Below are 19,571 nucleotides of genomic sequence, written 5' to 3'. Positions count from 1 at the left end.
GTGCGCTATCTCGGATGGAGTCGGTGTTAGTGGTTTGTGTTGTCTGTTGTGCTATCCTATATTTTTGGCGATCCCTTGTATCTTTTTATGTATTGTTTTATTAATAAAATTGCTGATATTCATCTTGATAGAATCTTTAAAGTCTTCGGCGATTAGCTACAAAGCTCAACTCTTACAACAAAATCGTCCATTGTGTCGAACTAAATGTCGACCTTAATTATAGTAAGTAGGATTGTTTGCCAGCGTGTGCAGTTGACCATATTGTACAGACTTGTTCAAAAGCAGATATGGGACTTTAACCATATGTTGACTATCTTTCCACAATGACACCTTGTGACATTGTTTTATTCATCATTTACACATCGGCGGGGAACATTTTGCTACGGCGTAACAATTTTGTTGGTTTTGTTAGGTTGGTTTCTCATTTATGTATATTCCGCATCTCCTTTTAGACAAATGAAAAAACATACACCTGTTACATGGAGACATTATAAAAATAAGGAGATGTTGTATGATTGCCAATGAGACAACTATCCACCAAAGTACAAATGAAGTGGATGTAAGCAACAATAGGCAACCGTATGACCTTCAACAATGAGAAAAACCCATACCGTGTGGTCGGCTATAAAAGGCCCTGACGTGTAAATGTATTCAACAGGTAAGTGTACATTTGACATAAAAATGTCAAAATACCATAAAGCAACCAAGATATCAGATGTATGGAACGCCATGACTGTCTTCTGATGTTGATTGTTTAATATGTTCGGTGCTTTATGCATTATGTTCAGTAGTATTTATATTAGGTTCAGTAGTTTTCATAATCTGTTCAGTAGTTTTGACATTATGTTCAGTAAATTTGACATTATGTTCGGTGCTTTGGTTATTATATTCAGTAGTTTCATTATTATATGCAGTGGTATTTAAATTATGTTCGGTACTTCTGACGTTATATTCAGTGCATTTTGCATTATGTTCAGTACTTTCGACATTATGTTCAATAGATTTAATATTATTTGCAGTACATTATGTATTACCTTCAGTGGTCCCGGTTTCTTTTATTCGGTGGATTATTCATTATGTTCAGTAAAAGCATCAGTATTATACTCGGTTCAATGAACTATATGTTCAGTAGTTGTATCATTATGATGATGTAGTAAACATTGAGAAATCAATAACGGAAATTGTCGGAAAAAAAAAACGAACGCGGACATTCTTGACGGACGTTTTCTTCATGGACACTTTTACGGGATGGAATGAAAATTGAAGAATTGGAAGCAGTATTAAATTGGTTTGTTTTACGTTCCCACGTTGGCAATTGTCACAAGGAAAAAATTAATCCTGACTTAATTTGTAAGATGTCATGATTGATTGATTGTTGTTTTCTGAACGTATAGTGGCAAATATTTCACGCATATTTATGACGGAGAGAAGAATTTTTAAACAAAAAATAAGAAGTTGCATGCATTGTCGTTGATACACCATGTCTATAGACAGACGAAAAAAAGACAAACAGCAAAAAAAAATGATATAAAAACATTCTATAGCTTTTGTATTCCTAGAAGGTAACCCTTTTTGTTGGTTGGTTGTAGCATACTAATCTCATGCACCGACTTTTAAGAGACCACCAAAAATCTCCTTCTGGATATTCTTATTGTATTCTGCATCCTACCCCGCTAATAGGCGCTTAAATATCGGATATTTATTTGAAATAACCCAGGATATATGAGGTTGTGGATGAGGTTTACAGAATAGAGAATAATGCCCCTACCCCCAAAAAAGAAAAGGTGAGCAAAAAAATAAAGAATAGAGAATAAAGGGGTGCTTTAAAAAAAATGTTTAAAACTTTGGAAAAGGTAAAAAAAAAGTGATTACAGAATTAAATGATTAACAGAATAACTAAACTTTTTCTGCATACCGAATTTATTATTGATATGGAATGAAATGTTGAACTGGTCGTAATCAGAACTGGTTAATTGATGTTACCATGCAAATTATGTACATTCGATATTTTCCTCGAAAATCACGATCTTGCACGAGTTAACAAATCTTGACGTACTATTTCGTCCACTATTGCAGACAAAGATAATCTTACATTCTTCTCCTGTATTGTGTCAGAAATTATTACAACAATGATAAAACAATTCGTGATAGAATTCAGACAAAAATGACAGCAAAAAGCTCTGCAATAGCAGAAAAACCAGAAAACAACTAGTCATAAATTTCATACATTCAAATAGCTACATTGAAATTTATGCTGGTATGCAAGGGTATAGAATGAAATATTGTACAAAGTGCTACAAAAAATGAACATTGAGTATCAGTTTGATTGTCATTTTAAAATCATTTATTAAGATTTTTTAATCTTCCAAATTCAAGCTGTATACACAAAAACTAACTAGGTCTAAGTGTAAATATGATTACATTAGACAGGTAATGAATATCAAAATACAAAGTGCAAAACTTTAATTGTGCAAATTTTCACCATTTCTGTACAGTTATGGTTCTTATTATTTTAAAGTAATGCATAAAACATGGCCCTTTTTGTTTAATAAGAGACTAGAAACTACCCAAACCAATAACTTAATATCTGTTTTTGAACAGAGCGTTTAAAAACATTTCTGGATTTAGTCTCTAGATCCACCAAAGATAGCCAAATTAAAGAGGAATTGATTGACAATATCCAGATACAGGTTTGAGGCTAATCCGTGTTACCATGAATTATCATTGATATGGTCTTATTTATGAATCAACTTTCTGTATTCTGTAAACCTCATCCACAACCTCATTTATCTTGGGTTATTTCAAATAAATATCTGATATTTAAGCGCCTATAAGCGGGGTAGGATGCAGAATACTATAGAAGTATATGCAAGGAGATTTCGCGTGGTCTCTTAAAAGTCGGTGAATGAGATAAATATGCTACAACCTTCCAACAAAAAGGGTTACCTGCAAGGAATACAAAAGCTATAGAATATGTTTTTATATTTTATTTTTTGCTGTTTGTCTTTTTGTCGTCTCTCTAAGGTCATGGTGTATCAACGACAACGCATGCAACTTCTTATTTCTTGTTTGAAAATTCTTCTCTCCGTCATAAATATGCGTGAAATATTTGCCACTATACGTTCAGAAAACAACAATCAATCAATCATGACATCTTACAAATTAAGTCAGGATTAATTTTTTCCTTGTGACAATTGCCAACGTGGGAACGTAAAACAAACCAATTTAATACTGCTTCCAATTCTTCAATTTTCATTCCATCCCGTAAAAGTGTCCATGAAGAAAACGTCCGTCAAGAAGTACGTTCAGAAAACAACAAACAATCAATCAATCATGACATCTTACAAATTAAGTCAGGAGTATTTTTTTTCCTTGTGAAAATTGCCAACGTGTCAACGTAAACCAAACCAAGTTTAATACTGATTCCAGTTCTTCCATTTTCATTCCTGATCCCGTTAAAGTGTCCATGAAGAAAACGTCCGTCGAAAATATCCGCGTTCGTTTTTTTCTGAAAATTTCCGTTATTGATTTCCCGACTTTCACTGCATCATCATAATGATACAACTACTGAACATATAGTTCATTGAACCGAGTATAATACTGATGCTTTTACTGAACATAATGAATAATCTGCCGAATATAAAGAAACCGGGACCACTGAAGGTAATACATAATGTACTGCAAATAATATTGAATCTACTGAACAATAATGTCGATGGTACTGAACATAATAAAAAATGCACTGAATATTACGTCAGAAGTACCGAACATAATTTAAATACCACTGCATATAATAATGAAACTACTGAACATAATAACCAAAGCACCGAACATAATGTCAAAACTACTGAACATAATATGAAAACTACTGAACAAAATATAAATACTACTGAACGTAATGCATAAAGCACCGAACATATTTAACAATCAACATCAGAAGACAGTCATGGCGTTCCATACAGATGAACAATGTTTTATTGCTGATCTTCATCTGACGATTTCTGGATGATCTGAGAAAAAATATATAATGAACCAAACTCTCAAGACTAGAAAATAATATCGGTCAAACACCTTCAGGATACGATTTGAAGCTTCCGTGCAGCCCATATAAATTTGCATCATGTATGGCTGTATTTTTCCTCCTGTGCATATTAACATCATGTTTAGGGTGATTGCCATGTATCATGTTCTAGTTTGTTTTGCTTTGTACGTAGGAGTATCAGGAACACTATGAAAATTGTTGTGTTGAAAGTGTTTTAAATTCTGAATCATATACCTTTTGGTGGATAATTTTAGCATTCAGTAAAGATTGTCATTTTTGCTCATCTGACAAGTAGCATATGATGGACTTTTGCCATGACGTTGCGTCTGGTGTCTGTCTTAAAATTTTCACATATCTTCCTTCCGAAAATACAGAATTAATTTAAACAGATATTTACATGACTTATCCTTTATAAGGCTATAGATTATAGATGAAAATAACACGATACATTTGGTGCATCTGCAGCGGTTTTTCTGGATGTACCTTCATCAGGAGCGCCCAAAACTGAAACATTTTAAGCCAAGGATTTTGTATAATATGTAATGATCCATCAAGCAACATGACCATCACGAATAAACATGAAGCCTATGGGTTAAATTTAAGTTAGTGTTTAACATCTTCAAAACAATAAGAAAGAGAAATTCTGACAGGGGTGAAAATATTCAGAATGTCAAGATCTAACAACTCTCTATTTAAACCAAAATTATCAGATAACTCATTATATATCGCACTTCAGTGACGGTTTTTGACAAATTCTTGTATTTTCGTCTTTTAACTTGAAAACTGTTATACAGGGACAGGGACTGTCTACAGCAAAAGAAGATCAGCTAAATCAAAAACTACATAATGGATATTTTTGACAATTATTTTTTATTCTTGCTATTATTTTTGAAAACTATTTTTGATAAACAGGAATTTAACAGATAAATGATCAACAATACAAATTCTATAAATATTAATATTAACCAAAACCATTTAAATTACCTATCAATAATATATATGCGCTATGTCACTACTTAGCTATCTTGTTTTGTCACAAGTTTTATTAGGATGGTTGTCAATGAGACGTCTCTCACCAAGAGATACACTGACGTGAAGGTCAACTTTAGATTGCCGTACGATGCTCAACTTTGAGCAAAACCAGTACCATATAGTGGGCTATAAAAAGCCTCGACATGATAAAAAAATATGACAGACAGGAACCATCAACAACCACTGAAGTACAGGCTCCTGTTTGTCCCAGTAAGCTGTTAGAAAGAGCATGGTACTGCTGATAGTGCCTTAACAATGCAGAACACCATGTGAAAAGTTTGAAAAGTGCTTTCCATACTTAGTCTAACTTGGTTCATCTTGTGTGTATTCGTCGTAAAAAAATGTTGAAAAACCAATTGAGTCCCAAATTAAAATAAAATATTTTTGGAGCCCCAAGTTAAAAAACAAAATCAGAGCAAATTTAAAGAAAATAGTCAATCAGAATCAATCAATTATTGCATGTTTCTTGCGGCCATCCGATAGTAGCTAATATCTATATAGAGAGAAGAACCATTATTTAGTTTCATACATTATTCCTGTCAAATTTGGTTAGAATTAAAATAAAGAGTTGTTGTTTACAACATAAGAGTGTTTTGTTCATCTTAATGTCAATATTCTTCTTGTTCATCCTCATCTTCATCATCATCGACCGTATCCGCTGCAACTTCTTGGTAATCTTTCTCAAGTGCTGCAAGATCTTCGCGTGCCTCAGAAAACTCTCCCTCCTCCATTCCCTCTCCGACATACCAGTGTACAAACGCACGCTTAGAATACATTAGATCAAACTTATGATCAAGACATGCCCATGCTTCTCCTATAGCCGTCGTGTTACTTATCATACATAGCGCTCTTTGAACTTTAGCTAGATCTCCTCCCGGTACCACCTGTGGTGGTTGATGGTTGATGCCAACCTTAAAACCTGTTGGACACCAATCAACAAACTGGATGCTTCTCTTTGATTTAATGGTTGCAATCGCACTGTTTACGTCTTTTGGAACCACGTCGCCTCGGTACATCATGCAACATGACATATATTTCCCATGTGAGGGATCACATTTTACCATTTGATTAGCGGGGTTAAAACACGCTTCTGTTAGTTCAGCAACAGTCAGACTTTCGTGGTATGCTTTTTCTGCTGATATCACTGGTGCAAAGTTTATAAGTGGAAAATGAATTCTTGGGTATGGTACCAGATTGGTCTGGAATTCTGTAAGGTCAACATTTAGGGCTCCGTCAAACCGAAGTGATGCTGTAATAGAACTTATTATCTGTGCGACCAGTCGATTTATATTGGTATATGTAGGCCTTTGAATATCAAGTTTCTTGGTACATAGATCGAAGACTGCTTCATTGTCCAATAGAAATGCCACATCACTGTGCTCCAATGAACAATGAGTGGTAAGGATGGAGTTGTATGGTTCGACAATTGCCGTTGAAATTCGAGGCGCCGGATATATGTTGCATTCCAGCTTCGTCTTTTTCCCATAGTCAACAGCAAGCCGTTCCAACAACAAAGATCCAAATCCAGAACCAGTCCCTCCTCCTATACTATGATAAATCATGAAACCCTGAAGCCCGGTACAGGCGTCTGTAAGTTTCCTGATTCTGTCCATTACTAAGTCGATCATTTCTTTTCCAATGGTATAGTGCCCTCTAGCGTAGTTATTGGCTGCATCTTCTTTGCCAGATATTAGCTGTTCTGGGTGAAATAGCTGACGATACGTGCCAGTTCGAATCTCATCTACAAGATATGATAATATTATTCTATAAAATATATTATAATTTTAAAACAGCAAAGAAGACTTTCAGTTCGCTAATACGATGTCGTCGAAATTGAGAAAGATAAAAACGGAAATAGAAAATATTTGAGGGATGTGTAGGTGACTTGTTTTAAGAAAAATATAAGAGAAATGATAACAGCTATAATTATTTGAAACGTGAAATTGATAAAGTTTAATTCTATTAGTCTGATAGAATTAGGACTAGCTGCCATTTGTAGTGTCGCTGTGACATCGATATTAATGTGAAAATTTTCATATTTGACATGAAATGGTAAATTTACACGTAGTTTTCGTCAAATCAAGTATGAGCAATAGCTTTATCAAAAAAGATATGAAAATGCTTGTAATATAAGTCACGAGACGCAGATCTAACAATCAATTTACAAAACTTTAACCAAATAAACAAATAAATATGTGACAATGTTCTTTCTAGTGGTATCACATTGATTAAAATCCGACAATAAATGACCCGAACAATATTTTTTAAAACGAGGTTTATGTTTGAAATGCCGGAAAGCAAACAATTGCAATGGACGAATACTTATGTCTATGCACTGTATTTATAAGTTAAAAATATTTAGTCTTGAAATATTTGTTTTATTACGACTTACCAATGACGCCCGGTTCAAGGTCTACAAAAACTACTCTTGGGACATGTTTTCCACTTCCAGTTTCACTAAAGAATGTATTAAAGGAGTCATCTTCTGAACCAATGCTCTTATCTGACGGCATCAGTCCGTCTGGTTGAATTCCATGTTCTAAACAAAATAGTTCCCATGCAGCATTGCCAATCTGACATCCGGCTTGTCCGACTTGGATACTTATTACTTCACGCTACAGAATGAGAAAAAAATATATTGAAAGCGTTCTTTAAAAATGACACCATGTTAGTTTGTATTGTAGAAACATCAAAAATACAAAATTTGTAGTGGTGTTAGACAGTTTAAAAGGTTTTGTTTTTACCCCACTTCAATAACAGTATTTCAAGAGTTCTTTATATAATATGCAAACCCAAAATAGATAATAGAATTAATGAAGTTTTTATATAACGACTGCACGGAAAGCTATGGCAACAATATTTAGAAAAAAAAGACATTATGATTGAATTTCGAGTCATACAAGAAATTATGATTTCAAGAATTTTTAAACTTTTATTCAATCTTAAAAAGTTAAGAATTTAAAACTCACCATTTTCAGTATTCTTCCTTGGTCTCAGTGACTACAACGAATCGTGGGGACGAAATAAATAACTTTCTGATAAAGGATTAATTTTATAACGAACATCCATTTGTAACCAAAAACAGAATACATACTAAATCAAATATACTGCATTATTCATCTTCGTGCCTTTCCGAAAATGGTACATTTCATCTCAGTATTGGTGATATTCTTATCATAGATCTTGGTCTCAGTACCTTCTGATACATAATTGGATGTTTGTTTTGTGTAAAGTGAAGTCAGCAGTTTGCATCGTAAAAACAGTTATCGAGAACAAAGATGTTTCATGATAATGTATGTTATGGAATGCCACAGTGAACCCCCCTGTTATTATGTTTTCCCTTAGAAATACATGGATATAAATAAATCTTCGGCTTTTAAAAATTCACGACCCCGCCGATTATTATCAATTATAAAGAGTGCATTTCTTTCTAACCAAAATTTTGTAAACGTTGTGTGGCGTTTGTTGTTGTTTTCTAAACGCTACAAAAGTAGAAACAAATACATCGTTAAATCAGTGTTTACTAATAAAATTGAGAATGGAAATGGGGAATGTGTCAAAGAGACAACAACCCGACCATAGAACAGACAACAGCAGAAGGTCACCAACAGGTTTTACTAACCCTGTTTGAACTTTCAATAATGCATGCATATGTTGTTGGTAAACAGACTTTTTGCAAACGTAGAAACAAATACATCGTTTAATCAGGTTTAAGTTAGAAACAAATATAGCGTTTGTACTACAAACGATGAACGACAAACTGTAGACGCATTTTTAGCGAGTGCATAGTTTGTCAAAGTTTATGTAAACTTTGCAAACGTATGTTAGAAACAAATGATCAAAACATGTGCGCGCTTAGCCGTTTGCATCGTTTGTGTAAGAAATGCACTCAAAATCTTTGGCTTTTAAAAATCAAGAGCCCGCCGATTATTTTCAATAATAAAATCTTCGGCCATGTATTTCTAAGGGAAAAAATAATAATAATCGGGGGTTCACTGTGGCTTTCCATAGTAAGTATTGAAATATTGAATCTCTGAGATACTTATTTGAAAAGCGTCTGTGTTAACTTAAGTGGAATCTATTTGATCCTTGTTAACAAAAATTCGTAAGGGTTACGCGGAACCCAGTGTCTCGCCTACTTTTTCTGTTAATCGCAGGCTCAACAAAAATGAGGAAGTAAATCAATAAAAATATTCCTCTTGATACTATCTTTTGATTGTAAGAAGCTTCTGTCCAAGTTTGGTAAAAATCCAGGATAGTTTATGAATCTAATAAATGTTTAAAATCTTTAACTGCAGACTGAATGTAATGTTAACTGGAAGAAAACAAAATTTCCTTCTAGATACTAGCATTTGATTATAAACAAGCTTCTGTCCAAGTTTGGTACAAATCCAAAATAGTATAAGAAAGTTATTAAAATTTTAAAAACTTTAACCACAGAGTGAATGTGTTGTTTCCTGGCAGAAAATCTAAGTCCATTTAAAAGTAAAATACGGAAAAAAATGGATTTATTTTTTTACAAAATTTCCTTCTAGATACTAGCTTTTGATCATAAACAAGCTTCTGTCCAAGATTGGTACAAATCCAAAATAGTATAAGAAAGTTATTAAAATTTTAAAAACTTTAACCACAGAGTGAATGTAATATTTCCCGGCAGAAAAACTAAGTCCATTTATAAGTAAAATACGGAAAAAATGGAATTTTATTTTTACAAAATTTACTTCTGGATACTATCTTATGATCATAAACAAGCTTCTGTCCAAGTTTGGTAGAAATTCAGGATAGTTTATAAGAAAGTTATTAAAATTTCAAAAACTTTAACCACAGAGTGACTGTGTTGCTTCCTGACAGAAAATGTAAGTCCATTTAAAAGTAAAATAAGGAAAAAATGGATTTTTTTTTACAAAGTTTACTTCTGGATACTATCTTATGATCATAAACAAGCTTCTGTCCAAGTTTGGTAGAAACCCAGGATAGTTTAAGAAAGTTATTAAAATTTTAAAAACTTTAACCACAGAGTGAATGTAATATTTCCCGGCAGAAAAACTAAGTCCATTTATAAGTAAAATACGGAAAAAATGGAATTTTATTTTTACAAAATTTACTTCTGGATACTATCTTATGATCATAAACAAGCTTCTGTCCAAGTTTGGTAGAAATTCAGGATAGTTTATAAGAAAGTTATTAAAATTTCAAAAACTTTAACCACAGAGTGAATATTTGTGGACGCCGCCGCCGCCGACGACGACGACGACGACGCCGACGCCGACGGAATGTAGGATCGCTATGTCTCGGTTTTTCGACTAAAGTCGAAGGCTCGACAAAAATGATCTTCAGAACTGTTATTTCGTTATTATTACTCAAGATTCTGTCTACGAATTTTAATCCTGCAAAAAAAGTTGCTACAGGCCCTAATCTTTTTTGTAAAATTAAATCAGGTTTTTTTCTTTTAAGTACTTTTATTCATGTTTGAGGCCTTTCGTCTTCTTGTGTTGGTGGTTGATGAAGACTATCATCAATTGTACAAATCGTAAATCTGCACTGAAACTGTTACTTTTAAAGGGTATTTTTTGCGATTCCAGTTACCCCTTTTTTTCATGGCTGTGGCTTACGTTAAATAGATTGACATAACACTAGCAAGTATTGTCCAAAGTTTTTGACCTGTTATTAGAGTAAGCTTCCTAAACATTTAGATCATGGCAAATAGATATTCCAATATTAGATAGTGTATTTTTCGCACACAGAGTAAAAAAGCTCCTTAGAGCTTGTGTTGTATATTTGACTTATGCCGAATCAACATAAAATTTTCTTATCTTATCTTATTTAGTAAAACTATCGGCCGCATGACGTTGAACACATTCTCATTTTTAAGTTATCTTAAAACTGTATTGACGAAATCAGAATTGAATACATCAATGTAGAATCAGGTGTCCCACAAGGTTCAGTACTCGGACCCAGTTTGTTCCTCTTCTACATAAACGACATGCCAGAAGGTATTCGCTCAAGGGTTAGACTCTTTGCAGATGACACCATAGTATATCTGACCATTGCATCAGACGCAGACAGTGAGAACCTACAAGAGGACCTCAACAAACTTGCAATCTGCGAAACAAAATGGAAAATGGCCTTTCATCCAGTTAAATGCATTGTACTAACAATTACAAGAAAACGCAAACCTATTGTTAGAGAGTACACACTGCATGACCACACTCTGGAACCTGTAAAATCTGCAAAATATCTAGGTTGTACAATTACCTCAGACTTGAAATGGAACGAACACATCAGAAACATCTGTAACAAAGCAAACAAGACCATTGGATTTCTGAAACTAAATCTTAACATCAATAACACCACTATAAAGGAAACTGTATACAAATCCCTAGTCGGAGTATGCATGCACAGTATGGGACCCTTTCCAGCAGAACAACAAACTCCGGCTGGAAATGGTACAAAGAAGAGCAGCAAGATGCGTCACTAACTTATATCACAACACCTCATCTGTTAGTGACATGCTTACCGTACTCGAAAGGAAAGCCCTTGAAGATCGGAGAAAAGCAGCAAGACTTACAATGATGTATAAACTTGCCAACGGGATGGTAAATGTTAATACAGAAGACACTCTCATTCCACCAGACAGAAAATCCCGTAACTTAAACAGCAACGGTTTCCAATTTCCGACATGTAGAACAGAAGTGAGGAAAGAATTGTTATATCCAAGAACAATAAGGGACTGGAACGCACTACCACTCACCCCCACCAGTGCAGGTAGTCTTGAATGTTTCAAGACTGACCTACATGAGATGATTTAGACCACCGTCCAGGATGTTTCAAGACTCACCTACATGAGATGATTTAGACCACCGTCCAGGATGTTTCAAGACTCACCTACATGAGATGATTTAGACCACCGTCCAGGATGTTTCAAGACTCACCTACATGAGATGATTAAGACCACCGTCCATGATGTTTCAAGACTCACCTACATGAGATGATTTAGACCACCGTCCAGGATGTTTCAAGACTCACCTACATGAGATGATTTAGACCGCCGTCCAGGATGTTTCAAGACTCACCTACACGAGATGATTTAGACCGCCGTCCAGGATGTTTCAAGACTCACCTACATGAGATGATTTAGACCACCGTCCAGGAGTTTCAAGACTCACCTACACGAGATGATTTAGACCACCGTCCAGGATGTTTCAAGACTCACCTACATGAGATGATTTAGACCACCGTCCAGGATGTTTCAAGACTCACCTACATGAGATGATTTAGACGACCGTCCAGGATGTTTCAAGACTCACCTACATGAGATGATTTAGACCGCCGTCCAGGATGTTTCAAGACTCACCTACACGAGATGATTTAGACCGCCGTCCAGGATGTTTCAGGACTGACCTACATGAGATGATTTAGACCGCCGTCCAGGATGTTTTTAACCTCACTGTTACTGTATATAGAATGTATAGCACAAAATGTTCACATACTTTTAATATAAAACATTTACATGCGCATTCAAAAGTGGCAAAATAATCAGTTTATTGATGGTGGCCGCAAAATGGTAGAAGTAGAATACCTGTTATCAAGTGTTCTAGAAAAAAATACTGGGGATTTTATTAAACAATAATTATTCTTGTTGTTTTCAAGTTAAAATGGTACGATATCTGGATTGTCACCGTTGAAAACTTGACTAGTTTTTACAGCAATTTTATAAAGTAGAGGGTCAGATGTAACATGGTTTCAACATGTTAATAATATAGTCATTCATCGAGTATTATATATATTTTTTTTATTAAAATTTGCTAAAAGGTTGACCTTAGTGCATCACTTGGTTGCTGTCAATGTATAATTAGCGTGAATTATGAAAGTTTAAAAAGGTAAATAAAAAGAGAACGTCATATCGGACCGTTTTATCCATACTTTCGTGTGTGCAATTTTCTCTTTATTAAAATGGAGTCACACATTTCATCATAATATTCTAGTTCCAGTTGACATTTTGACATACAATCTCAACAAAAGTTACAAAGAAGATGGATGCAATTTCAGACAAACTGCTTGTGATCTACCTCAGGGAATTGTAAAGCTCTTTATGTACGGTTATCGACCTAATTTCTAACAATACCAGACACCTTAATGATGTACTAACTGTTGATTAATCCGAGTTAAATGTCTTTATTCCAAAAAACTTCACCTTAATTATGACCAAATATTGCGTCAACATTTTAAATTATTACTGGCTAATTTTTTTTTACCTTAAAAATAACTTCATGTGAACCCTTTATATCCTGAAATGTCCATATATCACTTTCTACATGCAAATTTTCAACAAATGATCTGGTTTCCCAACGACCTTTAATAAGTATATTTAATAGCACTTCTACACTTAAATTTGCCAGGTTGAAAATTGGCTCATAGGTCCAAATATATTCTTAAACTGTTGTAGGAATGTGTGGTCAGTTTTTCTATCCTATATTTCTTATTCCTATTATCTTTTTTATTATCTATTATTAATTTAATTTACATGCAATGTGTTTGCAAAACAGTCTTTGAACCCTTTAAACCTTGAATTAGCATTCACAAAACTTGATGTCAGCACATTTCAAGAAGGGTATAATGGGTGTTGGCAAAAACAATCAAAAGTAGAGAAGTTGTCGTTTTTCTGTTGATATTGACAAAAAAGATTGCAATTTACGCTCCACTATAATATATAATAAAAATGCTTCGCCGAGCGCAGCCTGATACGACTGCAGAGATCAAACCCTGAACAGTTGGGGCAAGTTTGGACACAATATTCAAGCTTGATACTGTCTGAATTTGGATTGTGGTCAAATTTTTGACATAATATAGGTTTCTGACACAAAATAAATGTAGTTAAAGATCATAAAAATTTGAAGTATCGTCTGATATAATCAATGTAAAACTAAAAAAATTTTAGAAAAAAAAAAATAATTATGGAAAAAATTCCCCCCCCCCCCCCCCCCCCCCCCCCCAAAAAAAAAATTTTTTTTTTAATTAAATTTGAAATTTTGTAAAAAAAACTCAAAAGAAAAAAATTTGAACCCCCAAAAATATTCGAAAAAAAATCCCCCCCCCCACCCCATTGGAGTAAAAGACCCCCAAACTCAATCCCAGCCTTCCCTTTGTGATATGGTCCCTTGTAGTACAAATTCAGATAGATCCATACACTTGAACACAAGTTATTGTCTGGAAATTAGAAAATTGCTTGTTTTTGGCCCTTAATTCCTGAACGTTTGGGGCAAATACCCCCAAACTAAATCCAAGCCTTCCTTTTGAGATTTGAAACCTTGTGGTACGATTTCAAAGAGATCCATACACTTGCACACAAGTTATTGTAAGGAAACTACAAAAATGCTTATTTTGGCCCCTAATTCCTAAACTGTTGGTACCATAACCCCCAAAATCAATCCCAACCTTCTGGTAAAATTTCCTAGAGATCCATTCACTTAAACTTAATATATTGTCCGGAAGCTAAATGAGTCTTCGGAAGACAACGACGACATGATACAAACTCCAAAAAATTTTTTGCAGTCGTATAAAAAAAAAGATGTGGGTTGATTGCCAATTTGACAACTCTCCACAAGAGACCAAATAGCACAGAAATTAACAACTATAGGTCACCATACAGCCTTCAACATTGAGTAAACTTATACCTTATAGTCAGCTATAAAAGGCCCCAAAATATCAAATGTAAGACAATACAAACGAGAAAACTTACTGCCTGATTTATGTATAGTTTTCTTTGAAACTACATTTAACTGAATAAATTGCTGAATATTACTTAAAGTTACTATCCTTGACTTCACTTCAGATAGGATCTTCAGAGACAAATGACCTTAATGTTTATGAGACATTTGAATATAATATAAGAAATTATATTCCTTATTTTCAACCTGCAGTTGATTCTTGTACACTGTAAAATCTTTTTAGTCAGAAAAAAATCATCTCCATTTTGTTTTTTTGTTCTTAGTGTCTCATTGGAATAACCTATGTCACCTTCCATTCATATCATCTTACAGAGACTGCAGAAACAAGAATGTGTCCAAAGTACATGGATGCCCCACTCGCACTATCATTTTCTATGTTCAGTGGACCGCGACATTGGGGGTCAAAACTCTAATTTGGCATTAAAATTTGAAAGATCATATCATAGGGAACATGTGTACTAAGTTTCAAGTTGATTGGACTTCAACTTCATCAAATACTACCTTGACCAAAAACTTTAACCTGAAGCGGGACAGACGGATGGACGAACGAACGGACGCACAGACCGAAAAACATAATGCCCCTCTACTATCGTAGGTGAGTAGGACATAAAAACAAATTAAACAATTTCTAAAATGTTTTCCCCATCAACAAGAAAATATTGTCAACACTCATGAATGTGATAAGGAATTATGGATTATCAATCTGGAGACTGGCAGTTACAGGCAGTTGTGAAATTTTTATGTATTATCCTAGACATTTCCTGACAATTTTTAAGTCTTGCATTTAAAGCAAACTATAGTAAGGGTTATTATTTCTTAAGATCTTTAATTTTGCAATTTACCCATTTCAGGTGCATACAATCCGATTGAATACAGACCCTGTGTCCACAATATGCTTACAAGGATCTAACAACACTTGGTTCTAGTTTCTGTTTTTAAAATATAAAAACCTTTCAGTGTCATCTGGTTTTGTCGTACTGATACACATCTTCAAAAATTTCATTGGCTGATGGAATGATTACCAGAACAGAAAGTATAACGGAGTGATGTCATTTCCTTGTAATCAAGCAGTAGACACAGAATCTGCATTTTAATCAGATTCAAAGATTCAAGGACATATCACATGCTCGCCAAAAATGATAAAAAAAAAAAAAAAAAAAAAAACAAACAACAGCTAAGATAAATCCTTCTGTTTATTTTTTATTTATCACCTTGTTGCTGTTGATAACAGCTCTCTATTTGGAATCAATACACAACAGATATATGGTTAACCCATCACTATTAAAATTCATTTAAAATTACAATTGACTGCCAGCACTTTAATACTTCCTCTATAACATTTTTGTCATGTTTAGCAGTCTGCTATTCCCCTCAACCGAAATAGCATTGGTTAGTCTAATTCTTCAGTTTGAAAATAACTTCATTTGATCATTCAAATCATATCCATAAAATAAAATCACGACCATTTTCATATAACTCAGTAGACAAACCAGAATACAGATCTCAACTTTTGGATAGTTATTTTCTCCTAAAAACCTGTGGTTATCTGGACAACTCAACCTTTTTTATTGATATTTCTATTTGCAATGACATTGTTTGTTAAAAGCTTTAAGCAAATGTAGTAAAGAAAAGAAGAAAAGTGTATGACAAACCTAATGAAAATCATTTTCTGAGGAAACTTCTTTGTATCACAGATTAGCAAGTCACAATAATACAATAGTTTAAAATACTCAAGTTATAATAGATCAAGAAAGATGTGCAAAAAATCAGCCCCCTAAATTGAATCTTATTAAAAAAGATTAGCGAAAGTGTTCGATTATCAATTCATGCTAAAAAAGAATAATTTACTGAACATAGTGGCTGCAAAAATTAAAAGTAAAATCAAATTTACCAAAGCCAGAAAATTCCATCAATTCTTAGTGATACCAACAAAAACAGTAAATAACATTAAAATCATAAATGAATACTGAATCTTCAAGGGAAGGTAAATGGAAGACTTGTGAACAAGTGTAGTAAATTAAATGTTTTAACCTATCAAAGCATTCTGAAAATGATAATTCTTGGGCGATTGATGCTCTATATTGTTAATTTCTGTCAAAGCATCTGTAACTCATTACTATGTGCATATTTTGTGATATTATAACATAACATACACATGTAAACAATATGACAATCTTATCATTTCTCTATAAATCTTGGACTTTCATAAAGCATTTTGTTCTTTTTCATTCAATAAAATGTAAAATGTTTGTTACATCAATAATCATATCTAACAATAACATCACTTTTGTATCAACTTAAATAAAATAAAAGTATGTACTTTGCAACAAAAAGTACTTTTTTGGTAGGATGCATATATAGGCAAATGCTCACAGAAAATAAAAGATCTGAATCACTAGAGTCTGACAAAGTTTGGTAAGAGTTTCCCTTGTTTATTCAAAAGGAGCAATACTTCTTGCGTAGCTTGAAAAATCAACTGGAAGAGAATAATGCAGCAGTTCACCTGTCAATGTGGATAAAGAATTCTTAATTTTTAAAAAATTTCATTTTGAAAAACTATTTAAGATTCATTAGGGTTATTCCATTATATGGATATGAGAGAGCAGGAAGGTACATGTACTACTAAAATCTCCCATCAACCTAAATACTTTCTGTAAATAAATTTGCATACATCCAATGGACAACCCATGACAAAAATAAAACTTCCATGTGTATCCTCCCACATTCATTTTAATGGAATAACCCAGAATAACTAAAACATTTAAATTCATATTTTTATGGGGAAAACTATAGGAATCGAGACTGACAAAAATGTGTAATATGTAAAAGAAATGTTTTAATTTTACCCAGATGAAAATGATTTTTCACTAAACCTCCTTCTTTTTCATTCAAATGTTATACATCTTTCTATAATTCAACTGAAAATGGATTTAGCAAAGAATATTTAAATGCTAGTCAAATACAGTTAAGTATTTTTGATGACAAAATGTATATAAATAACACTGGTTCCAATGATGATGACTGGCTGTAGGAGAACGGTCCTGGTTTAATGTCTTTGTCTTAATCACAGTTGTTTCTATTGTAATCCTGCAAAATAAAAACACAAATAAAACACAATTCTTGTTATGTGCCTATAAATATTTCAACAAAAGTTAAAAAAACAAACAAAGCACTCCGGGAGTATTACATGGCAATACATAGTCCCCTACTGGTTAAAAATTCTTTGTATTGGAACAAAATAAAAATAAATGTGGCCCTGCTTGCATATCATATAGTTATAAAGGGACATAACTCAAGATCAGTAAAATTGACGCTACCCAAATTTGAACTTGATCTGAGTTTTGTGGTAATAAGCATTGTGTAAGTCTCATAACATTTGGTTGAGGCTAACTTAAGTAGAGAACAGAAACTAAAAATTCAGCAATTTTTCTATTTGTAAACATGCATAACTCTAGAACGGTTGTGTATAAGTTTTATAACATTTGGTTGAGACAAACTAAAGTTAGAGAACGGAAACGAAAAATTCAGCAATTTTTGTGTTTATAAAGGGACATAACTCAAGAATGATAAAAGTGTCTCCACCAAATTTCGTACTCAATCTGTATTATGTAGTAATAAGCATTGTGTATAAGTTTCATAACATTTGGTTGAGGCAAACTAAAGTTAGAAAACAGAAATAATAAAATACTCCGCTGGGCCCAGCTTGATACGACCGGAGAGGTTGAACCCTGAACAGTTGGGGCAAGTATGGACACAACATTCAAGCTTGATACAGCACTGAATTTGGATTGTGATTAAATATTTGACACAGCATACCGTATAAACTCGCCTAATAGTCGATCCTACTATAAGTCGGGGGCCCTTTTCAGCTCCAAATTCTAAGGATTTAGTCTTGACCCTCGTATAAGTCGGACAAAATTTGGGCATTTTTTTTCAGCTGACAGTAACTGAACGCCGGTAAAACCAATGCAAATCCAGGAATAATATTCATTTCTGCATTAATGTTTGTTTGGTTTGAATTTAGTTGATGCTGATCATGATAATTTATATTGCTGTTAATAATAAAGATATATTCATTTCTCTTGTTTTGTTCACTGTTCAAATGTTAGATTAGCCATGTGTTGTTTACGTAATGCATCAATGATTTTGTAGGGTATGACTAACAACCTATTGTTTGAGAAAAGCGAATATAAACCAATATGAACCTGAAAAATTTAAAGTCAATCAACACTTGATGAAAATATTTTTCACAGCATACATAACTCGGTGTTAAATGAGCATGTACACTTCATAATTCTTATTATATTGTGATGATTAAAGGATTCAAAAAATTAAGTGAAGCTAATCAATATATTAAAATAACTAACTCCAACTCATTAGTGTCACCTGTTTACCTATCACTGATAGTTTTCACACCTTTAGTAAATACAACTCTTTGTCTCTTAATTGGGGTTATCAATGGATTATATTGGCTTGTCAATCAATTTTGTAATTTTTGTTTACCTGAGACACTTTAATGAATAATATTTTGATTTTGGGAATGAATCTTAAAATTATTTTTTGATTATTATATGATTTATAAACATTGAATTGATATCATGATATCACAATAATGACACAATAACTCCGCTGAAAACATCCTTTCACATATTTGGTACATTGTTATCTCCTTTTCATTTTTGGTTCTTGGCTCTTCTTTTGGGTTTATAGGAAAACCATGTGACCATGAAAATCAATACACAAACCGGAAACAGTAGAATTTCAACACG

At 33.5% G+C, this 19,571-nt stretch overlaps 2 protein-coding genes across 4 annotated transcripts in view; both read right to left on the bottom strand.

Moving 5' to 3' along the window:
- Positions 1-5,549: 5,549 nt before the first annotated feature.
- LOC127705313 (tubulin alpha-2/alpha-4 chain-like) lies at positions 5,550-7,602 on the bottom strand. The gene is made up of 2 exons (XM_052209630.1): positions 7,467-7,602; positions 5,550-6,815 (listed from the first exon to the last, which is right to left on the bottom strand). The coding sequence occupies exons 1-2, from the start codon at positions 7,585-7,587 to the stop codon at positions 5,683-5,685; spliced, it is 1,254 nt and encodes a 417-aa protein (XP_052065590.1). The 5' UTR covers positions 7,588-7,602; the 3' UTR covers positions 5,550-5,682.
- Positions 7,603-15,977: 8,375 nt separating this feature from the next.
- Positions 15,978-19,571, bottom strand: part of LOC127706232 (CCR4-NOT transcription complex subunit 4-like) — a 35,039-nt gene continuing 31,445 nt past the window's right edge. For all 3 annotated transcript variants that reach the window (XM_052210710.1, XM_052210708.1, XM_052210709.1), the window contains one exon: positions 15,978-17,889. In XM_052210710.1, the coding sequence (XP_052066670.1) occupies positions 17,879-17,889 (11 nt within the window). In that variant the 3' untranslated portion in view covers positions 15,978-17,878. The remainder of the gene's footprint in view (positions 17,890-19,571) is intronic.

This window comes from Mytilus californianus, unplaced genomic scaffold (genome assembly GCF_021869535.1).
Source record: "Mytilus californianus isolate M0D057914Y unplaced genomic scaffold, xbMytCali1.0.p SCAF_6, whole genome shotgun sequence".
NCBI lineage: Eukaryota > Metazoa > Mollusca > Bivalvia > Mytilida > Mytilidae > Mytilus > Mytilus californianus.
This window is presented reverse-complemented; position numbering and strand designations above follow the sequence as displayed.